The sequence below is a fragment of the Eschrichtius robustus genome, chromosome 13 (assembly GCF_028021215.1).
Source record: "Eschrichtius robustus isolate mEscRob2 chromosome 13, mEscRob2.pri, whole genome shotgun sequence".
NCBI lineage: Eukaryota > Metazoa > Chordata > Mammalia > Artiodactyla > Eschrichtiidae > Eschrichtius > Eschrichtius robustus.
Window position 1 is genome coordinate 15,348,020 of NC_090836.1, and position 14,081 is coordinate 15,362,100.

The following is a 14,081-nucleotide window of genomic DNA, read 5'->3' on the forward strand; positions in this document are numbered from 1 at the left end:
TTGAGCTCACTGATTTTTTTCTTCTGCTTGATCAAGTCTGCCCTTGAACCTCTCTACTGATTTTTTTCAGTTCAGTTATTGTATTCTTCAGCTCCAAAATTTCTGTGTGGTTCTTTTTAATATGTTTATCTCTTTCTTGATGTTCTCATTTTGTTATATATAAAATTCTTTGTCAGGTAGTTCATATACTTCCATTTCTTTAAGATTAGTTTCTGGAGATTTATTTTGTTCCTTTGGTTGGGCCATGTTTTCCTCTTTCTTCATATACCTTTGTTTTACTTTGTATTGGGATTTGAGCATTTGAAAAAAACAGCTACCTCTCCCAGTCTTTATGGAGTGGTTTCATACAGGGGAAGAATGTTACCAATCAGTCCAGCTAGAGATTTGGGGGGCCTTTCAAATCTTTTCTGTAGATGCATATTCCCTGGGCTTCTGTGTGTAAATTCCCAATCAGAGAGGTTTTTCTTCTTTCTTCAAGATGTTGAATTTCTTGTTTCATCTAGGGTTGACCTGTGGCACTGCTGGTTCTTTGGTGCTCCATAAGCTGCCCAGCTCTTTTTTGTTCTCAGTTGCTCCCAGGCATCCAGAATGTGCCAGGTCCCATCAGTGCTCTGTTGCATAAGACATAAACCAGTTCCTCATACAGCCCCCTGAAAAAGCCAAAATGTTGGATGCACACTACACTTTCCCTGCTTCCCTCTCTTCCTGCCAATGCAGAGACCATCAAGCTGCATCAGCCTCTGTCTGCTGCCCCACATATCCTCTGGAGTGGCAGCAAGCCTCCCAGCTCTTCTTTGTTCTCCTAAGTCCATGGTCCCCAGGCATCTAGAGTGTATCATACCCTGTCAGCATTCTGAGACAGAAACCAGTCCCTCAGGCAGCACCCCCCAAAAAAGCTGCAACATTGGAATCACAATCCAAATCTTTCCCAAGGGAGAAGCTGGGAGTTGGGGGTATTCTCCTATTCATTTTGCACTGAGCTGGGGGGAAGTGGTGAGTGAGTTTATGCTAGTTCAAACCATTGCCTTTGTTCTCAGAGTCCTCCAAACTGACACCCATTCCTATTCTGCACTTAGATGCAGCAAGAGAGAAACCAGTCCCTTGGATAGACCTCTAAAAAGTCTAAATGTTAGGCATATGTTCTAGTCTTCTCTTTCCCAGCCAAGGGAGAAGCTGGGAGTTGGGAGTTTCCTCCTGATCCCACAACACTCTGCTGTGAGGAGGAGCTCTGGAAAATGAATGCCATGAATTTTCCTACTGATTTTTATGTGGCTGTTTTTGCACTTGCCTGTGGTGCAAGAGCGTTTTAACATGTTTCTGGATTTCTCGCAAAGGAAATTGAATTGGTGTCTCCAGGGGGGAGGAGGGTCTAGGGCTTCTTATTCTGCAATCTTGCTGAAGTCACCAAACATAAATTCTTAGTAATTTTTAAAGTACACTCTATACAAGCAAATAACACTTTACCATTTCATTTGACTTTTAACTATAAAAGTAATTGACCCATATAGAAAACTGGTTCCTTTATAGCATTCAGCTTATTGAATCAATGTTGTTTCTTTTTAGGTATAAAGCATTTTCTTTTTCCTGTTGGCTTACATATGCTGGAAAGAAACTGTGCCAAGTGAGAAACTGCAGAAATATTCCAGTCAAAAAATTGTTTTTTTTCTTGGTCAACTGGAATGAAACGTAAGTTTAATCTTTATTCTGGCAGGATCATTTGTCTAATAAAGATCAGGGTTTTTCTCCCCCTTTTCTTAAGTGAAGGGTATGATTTTTTTTAAACGTTGCCAGTTGATTTGATTCAGTGATGTGATAAATATGCTAGGCATAATAGATAACTGATTTCAATTCAGCAGATTAAAGGTCCATTTAAAAATCCAGATAAGTGTCCAATCTACGTGTGTTGAACTGCTCAAAGAGGGAAATTGGGAAAGGGAGAATTATTAATCATTCACAGACTGTGGATAAAAGGAATACTTGGGGTTAGAGGGAGGTAGATTCCAGATATAACAAAGAAGAAAGAAATCACCTAATAACATATGTAATCTCCATTTTTCCCCAAAAGCCAGTTATAAATTTGTTTAAACAATCAAGTTTTTGAACAGTTATTATCTATGAGTTGTGTAAACTGTCACCTAATTTGGGGTAATCAACTCCTACTTCTTCATTTTATAGAGATTTATTAAATCAAGAAGGAAGAGTACCTTCTTGACACTATCCATGCCTTCCTCCTCTTCTCTGCCTCCCACCTCAAGCCTTTGCTTTACTCAGAATCTCAGGGGGCTCCTAGGCTCCATCTATGGCTTTTATATGGTTACCGTTGCTTTTCCTTGCTATTCCCATGACACTGCTCTGCTGTCCTTTCTCTGGGGTCTCCACTGATCCACTGAGAGCCAATTTTCTTCCCACCACAAGTAGAAGGAAACTCCCCAGCCTACTATCCATCAGCCCTTTCAGAAGGTCAGGCTTTCTTAGGAGATAATTTGACTCCCAATATTGTACTGTCCTATTGATATATATGAGCCAAAATTTCTGGGGCTCTGAAGATGGTGTTAGAATAGTACCATCTATCCCACTCTTAGTGTTACCACAATCAATGGAGACTGAGTCCTGAGACATAACATGTGTTCCTCAATTCTTACATACTCCAAAGCAAATCCTCCTTCTTCTAGGACTGTGACAACCTTTATCTCTTCTTGAAAACCTGACCTTCAATTACAAAATCCCCTTCCATTGCACAGAATCATTTCTGCTTGTAAAATTCTTTAGTGGCTCCCCAGTTCCTGTAAGGTAAAATACAAGTAATTTAGCATAGCACACAAGGCCCTCTGTGGTTTGGTCCCTGCCTGTCTCTGCACTTTCATCTCTGGAGTTAGCCCCACTGTCTGCCCGTGCACCCAGCCACTCTCTGCATCTAATCTACTTACCCTATGAACTGAGAAATCACGCCTCTGCTAGGGGTCATCCATCTGTCAGGAGAACATTGTCTTCACTGCCTACTTTGGGAACTCCCAATTATCTCCCAGAACACTCCTCCACCTTCTCTATAAACCCTTTCCTGTATCATTCTTTAAAAATTGGCCACCTTTTCTTTTTTCGTTGGGTCTGAACCTCAAAGTACTGTCCTGTGGTCTCTTACTGAATGTGTTTGTTTACATTTCTGTTTGCTTCTGCTAAAGGATACAAAGATTTTTATTTTTTTATTTTCAAATTTTCAAATTTTATCCCTAGCAGCACCAGACAGAGTAAGACTCCAGGAAGTGTAGCTTGGCAAGTGAATGAATTTTGTATAATAAGTGATTCCTCAAAAATGCATTAACCAGCTCAATTACTAGAATTATTCTTTTGACTTAATTAAAACTTATTCCTGGTTGTTTCAAAAAGTCAGATTCATTTTCAACTGACAGATATGTGCTATTATTTAAACAATTCAAGGGAAAAATCTACTAATTCTAAAGTCAAAGAAAAAAAATCTCAAAATAAATTGAAAATCATTAGTGTTGTTGGAATAACTTCATTGGTATACTTTTCTTCTCTTCCTTCAAGAGTGCATGAGTGTCTCTCTCCCACCCTCCCTATCCCACCCCTCTAAGGTGGTCACAAAGCACTGAGCTCATCGCCAAGAGGGAGGAGATATGGGGACATATGTATATATATAGCTGATTCACTTTGTTATAAAGCAGAAACTAACACACCATTGTAAAGCAATTATACCAATAAAGATGTTAAAAAAATAAAAATAAAAATAAAAAATAAAATAAAATATAAGTAAAAAATTTTAAAAATAAATTAAAAAAAGAGAGTGCATGATTGTTATCTTTCCTATGAGAGTTTCTTTGATTCCCTCAAGAGTTAGTTACTTTAACCCAGAGTTCTTCTCATTTTATTTCCATTAAAAATATTTATTTACCATTTTTCTAGGTGCTTGGCCTGTAGCATTCTTTATATATTTTATTAACATGTACCCATTACTCTACAGTTAATCATACATTTTATTACTAGACTGTAAACTTAAGGACAGAAACTTCATTTAACAATAATATGTTACATAGATTTTGACCGCTTATTGTATTCCAGTCATCAGAGTATACCCCCCAAATATATTATCTCATCTAAACTTAATAACAAAAATCCAGAACAGATACTGTCATCTCCATTTTACAGATCAGAATATTAATGTTTATGAAACTTAATTAACTTGCCCCAGGTCCCACAACCAGTAAGTGGCAGACCTAGTGCTCAGACCCACTCTGACTCCAAAGCTGAGGTTTTTACTGTGATTTTCTTACTGTTTCTTACAACATATAAAATCTTGGGCTGAGTATTTATATTCTACAAATAGTTCTCACATCTTAAATTAAAAAACAAAACAAACTCTACTTCATTTTTTCAACAGCAGCCATGCCATTTTTCCCTCTACTTTGCAGCAAAACCCTTCCGAAGAGTCGTCTGTATTCACGTTCTTCCATTTTTTTCCTCTGCTCTCATGCATTCTCCAATCAGGCTTTCATCATCTCTGCTCCACTGAAATTGACCATTAGAGTCACTCATGACCTGCAGAGCTAAATCTGATGTTTGTTTCTCAGTCTTCATCTTACATGATCTGGTAGGAGCTGACTCCCACATTCTTTAAGCTTTTCTCCTCCCTCACTGGGCATTCCTTCTCCATATTCTTTTCTTCTCCCAGACTGATCATAGTCTTAACCTAAAGCCTCTGCTGTTGTATCTATCTTTACTCCTTAGTTTTCTCTTATAGTCACATAGCTTTAAATGCCATCTATATGCCAACAACTCCCAAATTTATATCGCCAACACAGGCTTCAGTCACAAACTTCACACATACTCACTCAACATGTCTAAAACTAAACTCTTGATCTTACACTCCGAACTTGTTCCACCCATGGATGGCCACTCTGGATGATCATTTCCAGTATCGGTTGTTCAGGTCAGATCCTTAGCCTGAATTTCCTTCTCTCAGAACCCGATGTCCAGGAATCCTACTGTCTCTCTCAGAATATTTCCAGAACATTACTTCTCATCACTTTCACTGGTCTAGGCCACCATCATATCTCCCCTGTATTCCTACAGTAGCCTTGTAATAGTCACCCTACTTCCCTTGCACCTTTAGAATCCTTCTCACACAGCAGTTAAAGTAACCTCTTTTAAAATGTAAGTCAGGCCACATCATTCTTCTGTTTTATAATCCTTTAATGGCTCCCTTTTTCACTCAGATAAAAGTCAAAGTCCTTACCATGGTCTGTTATTTTATATTAGTGTTAATAAGGGAGTTCTATACAATGTGACTTTTTAAATCTTCCATTTTCACTATCAAAAACTTATTCTGATTTTAGAAAAGCTGTCTTATATAGAAGAAAAGAATGTTTAAGAAAAATTTCAGTGTTTACTCATTTTTAACAGCAGAGTAAGGCAAACATCTGGTTAAAACTTGAGGTCTGTGCCAACAGCTTGGATATAAAGAAGCAATCTGACTTCACTTATTGAATTGTCTCAAAGTATTTTTCTTCCTTTTTTGGGTAAAAGTTCATTCCTTTGATTTTTCAATAGCCATGTAGAAGTTAATAAAAAAAGATTTCTCAGTGACTCTGAGATTATTCTGGCTTCAAAAATCCATATCTATTCAAGAAATGAATAAATAACTATTTGTAAAGCATGTATTCTTACCCTAGAAGAATTTACCTTTATTCATAAAAATGACAGAATGGAGATTGGCAGTAACTATCCACTGTAACTTATCGAGTTTTTTGTCATTCTTGATATGAAAAGCTCACTAATAAGTGAAGTTATACATGAAGAAGCCAGACTCAATGGGAAAAAGAACATTCCAGATTATGTGAGAAATAAAGTGAAATTATAGCTTCCATCCTACCACAGCAATATGAAAACTGAATAGAAAGTCAATTACAGGTAAAAGAGAGAATATTCAAGAAATTACTGTGCATTCCACAGAATCATCAACATTTTATGTTGAGTTTCAGAGCTTCTTTTAAGCTGAGAAATATGTTCACATTACATTGAATGAATGTTATGACCATGAAGGAATATGAAAGAAAAGAGACTTTTAGTTTTAGATATCTAAATGTGTAATAATTTAATTTTCAATAGTCTAAATTTTGCTAATCTTGAAAAATAATTTTTTTTTACTCTAGTCTTTATTTCCCTTCCTTACTTTTAGCTAGAATTATATTTTATCTGTCTACAATGGCTAATATAAGTTATTACATTGTTGATAGAATACTGAATATAAGGCTGATATACAACCTACCATTTGCCACATACTGTGTTATGTAATATTCGTTCCATTTATGGATAAGAAAAACAAGGCTTGGAAAGGTTAAATTCATCACTCAAAGAAGAACATCTGTTCAGTCATGGGGCCAATATTTGAATGCACATATATGCAAATCCAAACCTCTGATTCATCTTCTCCACTCATAGCTTACATATTGACATCTCTGAGTTATTATTAACTCAATGACATCATGCCCTAAACTGCACATATATCCCCTACCCCATACTCCTCCTCTGTGTTTTCTATCTGTTATAGGTAATCCACTACAACATAATCTGGAAGCCTGGAATTCATCTTTAATTCTTCATTGTCCTATTCCACTAATATGCTGTTAGTCAAATATCAGTTATCCATTCAAACTCTAAAATAGCCCTTCTGTCTTTCCTTTTGTTAGATGTCTTACCACCACCTGGGTCTGGACCTCTCCATCTCAGAGAACAGCATGTTGAGGGGAGAGATGTGTACTTCCTCAAAAATCAGTTATGATCACTGGGCTGAATTAACTCCTCCTCATTCCTAAGGCTGCATGCTGCCTAGCCACACACAAAAGGAGGTCACCAAAGTCTTATTTTACACCCTGAGTAAGGACTGCTCCCCATATCCAGATTAGACAGCCAACTTCTTGTGTGAGAAGACACTTGATACTACCTGAGGCCTCACCTGGGCCAACCTCAGTAAGCACTTTCCAACTGGATAATAGACTTTGGTCACAATCAGTCCTCTAATAATCACCCACTGCTGAAACAACTTGATTTCAAAGTTCAACTGGGAATTACAAGGCCAGTGGATTCTGTTCATACTCCTCATACCTAATGGCATCAAATATCATCCAATACAAACTGTGCATTTGCTCTTCCAGTCACTTTCCTTTTACTTCTTCCCATTCCTTGGTGAATCAGTTCCCATTAATCTTCCCCTACATGCTAACGTCTGTTCCAATTTTCCCATTTCTTCATAGCATTCTCATCTTCTGGTAAACATATTCCCCCCATCTCAACTTTTTGAAAAATGACTTCTTGTCTCATAGTAGATCTCTCCTAAACCCCATACTTCTCTTGAGGCTCTTGTATCCTTCTTCCTGTCCATGATTAGGGACCTCAGATCACACTCTCAACTTTCTGTCAAAAGCCCTTTCTTCTTAGATACTTCTACCACCCAGGTGTACCCCTCCCAATCTTACAGTATCATTTATAACCTTCTAAGCAGTCTCATATATATTGATGGATTCAATGCCCCAATTCAAGTTTTTTTCCACTATTAACAATCTTGTATTTATCCTTAGCCCCTTTTTTTGTCCATATCTACAATCCATCCGGGGTCTGAGTTTGATTCACCTTGACATATCCAGGAATTGTATTGTCTATTACGTCTCAGCAATCAACCCCCAAATTCCTGGAATCTCATTATCACCCAGAATAGTCCACATTTAAAATTATAAACAACTTTCTATGCTTTTAGCTCTTTCATTTAAACATTTCCTATTGCCATTAGGAAAAATCTCAGATCCCTTTGCCTAGCATACAGAGTTCTTAAACACCCTGGCAACCACCTGTCTTTCTAATTGCATCCTCCATAACTTTCCAGATCAACTTGACTACATTCTGTGTTCTAGCCACAATGAGCTGCTCACCACTCCTCAGCTACATGCATATATGCCCTTGTCTATGCGCTTTTCTCTTCTTGGAATATTCTTTTCCAAATCTCCATCTGATTGTAACCAACTTACTCTTTAAGACCCATTATGAGTTATTTCCTGCCTTCCCCCCATTCCCTAAGACAATGTTAATCATTCTTTTATTATGCTCAAGTTATTGTAATTTTAAAAAAATAAGCTTATATAACAAAATCATAGCAATCCCCTTAGAGTAATCAATCTCATTACTCTATGTACTTCTATATTTCTACTTTTACAAGATACAATACAAAATTTAAGAGGATGCCTCGATTCAAATAGTTAAAATATTTTTGTCACATAACATTATATTACAATGAAATATTTATGAAAACATCGTTGCAATTGGGTAGATAACCTACTTCTTTCTTTTATTTTAAGAATCAATTTTCCTCTTGAAATAAAGTCACTTCCAAGGGAATCCATGCTCACTATAAAATTGTTTGGGATTACCTGTGCAACGAACAATGCAGATTTATTGGCCTGGACTTGTCTTCCACTGTTTCCAAAACAGTAAGTATATCATTTGTGATTAATAAAACTTCCATCTCAATAAAAACCTCCTTGGAACTGGATAGTGAGCCGTATATGGCATAATGAGAAAATCAAGAAGACATTTTATTCTAAAATTAAGGTAGCTCAATATAAATCATGACTATTGAAAGCGGGACTGAAAAGCAAAATGTAGAAGTGGCTTTAGAAACAGGCCTCATGCTCAGCTTGTCAACTGGGTCATGAAAAGGTATTGGCATGACCAATCTCAATTTCTTTTCCTTATGTCACCAGCCAGTTTCTCTGGAATTACTAATTTAAAATGATTTAGATCAGTACTGTCATTTAGAAACAATATAAGTCATGAAATTCTGGCTGAAGTAAAATTATTCAATGTAATTGGTTTACTGACCTTTTATTGCCAAGAAGAAATATATGTCAACTTTAAGAGGATATTTTTCAGAAAAGTAAGCCAAATAGGAGTTCTGATATTCTATCAGAACTAATTGCCATTGAAAAATTAACTGTTGATTTAACCATAAGGATTTTGAATTATTAATACTTAGAATATTTGATAAAGTCGATTACATGATTTTTCAGTGTTATTAAGGAAAAAATATTTTAAATAAAACATCTTAGTTACTTTTCCATGGCAAGACTTGCTTTAGAATCAAATTGTATACTACATGACTTTCGAAGAAATAGAACTTATGTTGTTATTTTAATATTATTACAAAGGATGTTTCTGCCCCTGCTCTTTTAGAAAGATTTGGTAATATAAAAATGTTAGGAAAATTCATCAGCTTTTAGTTCCCACATTTAGTCAATATAAATAAATTATCATCAAAGCAACTGTTATACATTTTTAAAATCATTTTTTATTAGGTTAATTATGACGTGTGTGTGTGTGTGTGTGTGTGTGTGTTGCTCTTTTATTAGTTTTCATGTTATAGCCAATTTCCACATGTATGAGGACAGGGAATGTATCTTCTTTGTAATTTCTATCATCTAACATGGTACCTCTTATAAATAGGCAATCAGTACAGGTTTGTTTATTAAATTGAATTGGAAAAAATATCAATCTCTGTAGGAGATTTAGAATGAAATAAAATTTCAAAAGTCTATAAGAAACAGTTCAGCCCTAAAAGGAATACCAACTGCTGTTAGCGGATATTTCAAAAATCTGATTTGTGGGCTAAGAACTTTCATTACTTTCTCACTAGGAGCAGCTATGCAGGTGCCCTTCCATCTCATGAGTGAGTTTCTTTAAAGTTTCAACTGCAGTATTTGTAATATCCAGCATGTTTGTAGAATATATTTCCAGCTATTCACTGAAAAAGAATTTAATTCATTTTATGCCCTCTCATCATCTAACATACTACTTTTCACATAGCAGGTAATCAAAAAATGTTAAACATAAAAAGTTCGGAATATTTTTGTCTTTCAAGCTACTCTTCAAAGCTTTTTTCTACATGGTTATGATACTAAAACACTGCCTCCATGTTGTTTTGTCATCTGTCACTTAACCTCTGATAAACATTTTATATGCGAGTGATCGTGGACAATGGGCATCTTTAAGAAATGCCATATGGGACTGATACTAAATGGTTTTCCTAAGAGAAAGTGGCAAAATTGTGGATGATGAGACATCACAGAAACACAACTTACTTCAAAGAGAGCTTCAATAAGGATTTGTAAATGTATTTCCAAAAGACTATTTCTTACGAAAATCAGAAAATCTGCCTCTCTCCTGGGCTAAACAACTTAAAGAAATCCAGATCTTTTTAAGACATCAGAAATCCATCATGTGGGCCGGTTGGGGAGATGTAATAACTCCCACTGTGCTCATTGCTTTGAGTTACAGAGATTCTAACCCAATTTATTTGATGGAGGTATTTCCAGATCACAGCAAATAAGTCACTTAATTTCATTTTCTTTCACGGAATGACCCCTGCCCATAAACATTTGGTATTGAATCTATCATTTATTACAGCTTGAATTTCTGATACCCAACCATGTGGAGCTGTAATGAGCATTTATGTCTCTATTTTTTCCAAGATACACACAACCTGAAAATATGCAGAATTAAAGGTTTCCTATCTCTTTGTGGTTTCCAGAAGTGGGTTTCAGAAGAACCAATGAAGATTAAACTCAGATGTATTGGTTATAGCTGCATCGAGGGTGTGTACAAATAAAAATAAACTTCAACATTTTCAAGCACACAAATTCACCTTCAACCCTATTAAAAAATGTTTCAAAAACAAAGGTAAAATTTTGCCCACGAAAGTTTTATAATCCTCTCCTTTGCAGACAGGACTTATACCATATCTATATTCACAATGCCTCCACACTGCAGTAAGAAAGTGTTGTTCTCACCTCAATAATTTCTATGACCTACCTTCCCTACTTAAATTCAAAACAAATAGTGTGGTAGTTACTTAGCATTTCTAAATTGTGGTAAACTCCTTCAGTGCAGAGATTCTCAACCTTTATTGAACAATAGAATCTCCTGGGGAGATTTGAAAATAAACCCATGTGTTCCCAAAGATTCTAATTTAACTGGTCTGTGGAGGGGCCAAGCATCAGTATTTTCAGAGCTCCTGAGATGCGTTAAAGCCCAGGAAAATCAGAATCTTTAGCGGAATTTCAAAAGAGGTCTAAATAAATCTTAATCTTAATAAAATTTTATTCCTTAGACTGTTGTCTGAGTAACCAACCCTGATCCCACTATAAATGATCATTTCAGGTATATCCTTAAAATCAAATAATAGAAGCAAGTTGTGGATGAAAATTCCTTATCATTCTTCCATCCTGTACAAGAAAGACCCTCAGAGCTCAACTAATTCAAATATCTCATTTATATGTGAAGATCTTTATGATGAAGGAAGGTTAAAGGGGCTGCTAGAGGTCATTGGGCTACTTAGGAATAGAACAAGAACCAGAATGAAGGGCTGACTTCTCTCCTCTCCACACATGTTACTACATCAAGCTGCCTCCCTTCCTGCCCTTATGTGCCATGCCCTACTCCATGAATGCACTGTGAAAACCTCACTGCCTCTCTCAGCCTTACCTGGGCTCTGCTCTTGGGCATGAAACCTGTTAGACCTATGAGAGTCAGAGTCCCAAAGAGTTTTACAGTATGAGATCTTCTGGAAGTGCTGGTTCCAGAATGCCAAGCCATGGATGTATAGAAGCCTAGCTAAAAATGACAATAATTAATGTATTCAAACCACTTTTTTATTGTCTGAGGAAACAGGGACCCAGAGAGGGTAAACCAACCCATCTGTTCTCCTGGTGCCACAAATTTTGGTTTGGTTTTTCTAGGCATAGGAATTTGTACAATATTGAAATTAAAAGGATCCTTAAGAATAGAAATGCTATATTTATCAGCATGGTCTTTTTCTAATGACATCTTATTCAAACTCTCCACGTATAAGATCAATGAACAGTCTATACACATGCTAGATGGGGGGGGGGTGGGCAGGGTGGCATTTGAAATTCTGGAGTCAAATCTATTTGCCATCTTCTCAACACCTTTCTAAAGTCTACTCCCCCAACAACCAAGCCATATGAAAACAAATATAAAACTCTCGAAAACCACTGATTTTGTGCAAGAAGCTCAAAGAACTTAAGGTAATTAAGGCTAGTTAATGAAGACAGGGTACAGATGTCCTGATATAACGTCTGGTGCTCTTTCCACTATATGAAACTGTTTCTGGCATGTTTTGCTTTTGCCATGTTTTTGTTTGTTTGCTTAATTTTAACTGACTTAATAAACCTTTTCACAGCATTGTAAGCACAGGAAGCTCAGCTCGGTGCTCTGTGATGACCTAGATGGGTGGGATGGGGGGCAGGGTGGTGAGAGGGAGGTCCAAGAGGGAGGGGATATAGGTATACATATAGCTGATTCACTTCATTGTACAGCAGAAACTAAGACAACATTGTAAGGCAATTATACCCCAATTAAAAAAAAAAAAACTACTGGTGAACCCCACCAACTTGAGTATTAAAAGTTTCCATTTCATCCTCTTTCTGAGACCATCAACACTCTTAGATGCATCCTTTTAACATCTTAATTCCACTGATCATCTTCCTTATCCTCGTGTTTTCTATTCACAGAAGTCTATGGAAATTTAGTCCCCATCATGCTTACAATATCGAAAAAGATGTTTAGATATAGTCCCTTATCAGAATATAAATTAGCTAATATCCAGCACACAGAGAACCCAAAGAATGGTGCCAAACATCCTTTCCCCCAAATTGCCTTAAAGTATGTATTATATCAACCTCAGTTGGACAGCTAGAAGCTCATTCTCTCTATGCCCTATTGCTTGATACATCCTTTCATACATGTACCTGAATCAAGAGTTCTGACTTCACTCTGCCCTGTATGCCTCAGGGTTAAGGCCAGGGTGACTGTTGATCCAGACTCCATCAAAGGAGAGAAATGAGTCCCTTCATTTTTGTAGGAATCAGCTTAGGTCATTCAGATTTTAAGAGTGAAATATGGCCAAGACGTATAAATATAGTAAGGCCATAAATATAACTCATTACACAAATGTGAAGAAAAATGCACTTAATATATCACACTTTTCCTCATGAGCTCCTACCCTGTAACTAATGAGAAGAAAAAAACTTTACATCAATTACAAAAAATTAGTCAATTCAATAATTTAAATAGTCCTTTTAGAATTATGCAGTCTCCCTCCTTCGGATAAAATGCTCAGTCACTCAGATAGCTTCCCGACACCTTCTCTTTCTAAGAGGATATCTGGATACAAAGGATCAGAAAAGAAACAGATTATTTGAACTAGTTACTTATGATATCCAAATCGAAGGCATTTTTAAGCTGGTGGTTATTTGTTATATCTTGTGTAGCTTGTGATTGGTGCTCTCCCAGCTTCACCAGGGCTTACTGACACTCCCTGGGTGACTTGGGCTCTCGCAGGCACTATAGACCCATATGGGACATCCAGCTGACTTCAGCTCAGATGGTTCAATCAGATGCCCTTATTACAGAAGCCCTTTGTCCCCACCATGTGACCCCCTTTATGAAAACACCCTCACACAGATATTTTTAGCTGTGCCTAGACTCCATCTCTTCTGTACAGAAACCAAAGAAGACCCAATAAAGCTAAACACAGGAGTTCCTTTTACCTGTATGTCACATGGCCCGCAGTTTAAGGTCACTCCACAAGTTGGTACAAGAGCAGCTCAATAGGTGACTTTCTTCCAGGATCTGAAGCATGGGGTACAGAATGGAGTCCACTCTGCCCTCATCATTAGGCTATGCTCACTTATCTAACACTCCTCCCCATGGGTCTTCCTATAGGCAGAAGAGGGGGAAATTGGGATACCTCTGTCTACCATACTCACTCTGTCCCTCTTTCTCTGTCTTCTGCTTCCCACAATCTCAAATTGCCAGAAAGTCGTGGCTTTTTCTTTTGCCACATTCCCCTTCCAATACGCCACATCCTCCCTCCTCACTCCTATTGATTCTACTGTGGATAGGAATATTTTCTGTAAATACTGTGGAGGACATTAACATCTGAGCCCTCCAAACTTAGTGTTAGACCTTCTTTTCGCATTCTGGCTGAAACTAGGCCA

The 14,081-nt window shown here is 37.0% G+C and overlaps 1 protein-coding gene across 3 annotated transcripts in view; it reads left to right on the forward strand.

Annotated features, from left to right (window-relative positions):
* PIK3C2G (phosphatidylinositol-4-phosphate 3-kinase catalytic subunit type 2 gamma) overlaps positions 1-14,081 on the forward strand; it is a 346,938-nt gene that overhangs the window by 69,504 nt on the left and 263,353 nt on the right. For 2 of the 3 annotated variants that reach the window (XM_068560099.1, XM_068560102.1), the window contains exons 11-12: positions 1,564-1,686; positions 8,364-8,495. In XM_068560099.1, the coding sequence (XP_068416200.1) occupies positions 1,564-1,686; positions 8,364-8,495 (255 nt within the window). The remainder of the gene's footprint in view (positions 1-1,563; positions 1,687-8,363; positions 8,496-14,081) is intronic. The other variant, XM_068560101.1, reaches the window with a different exon arrangement.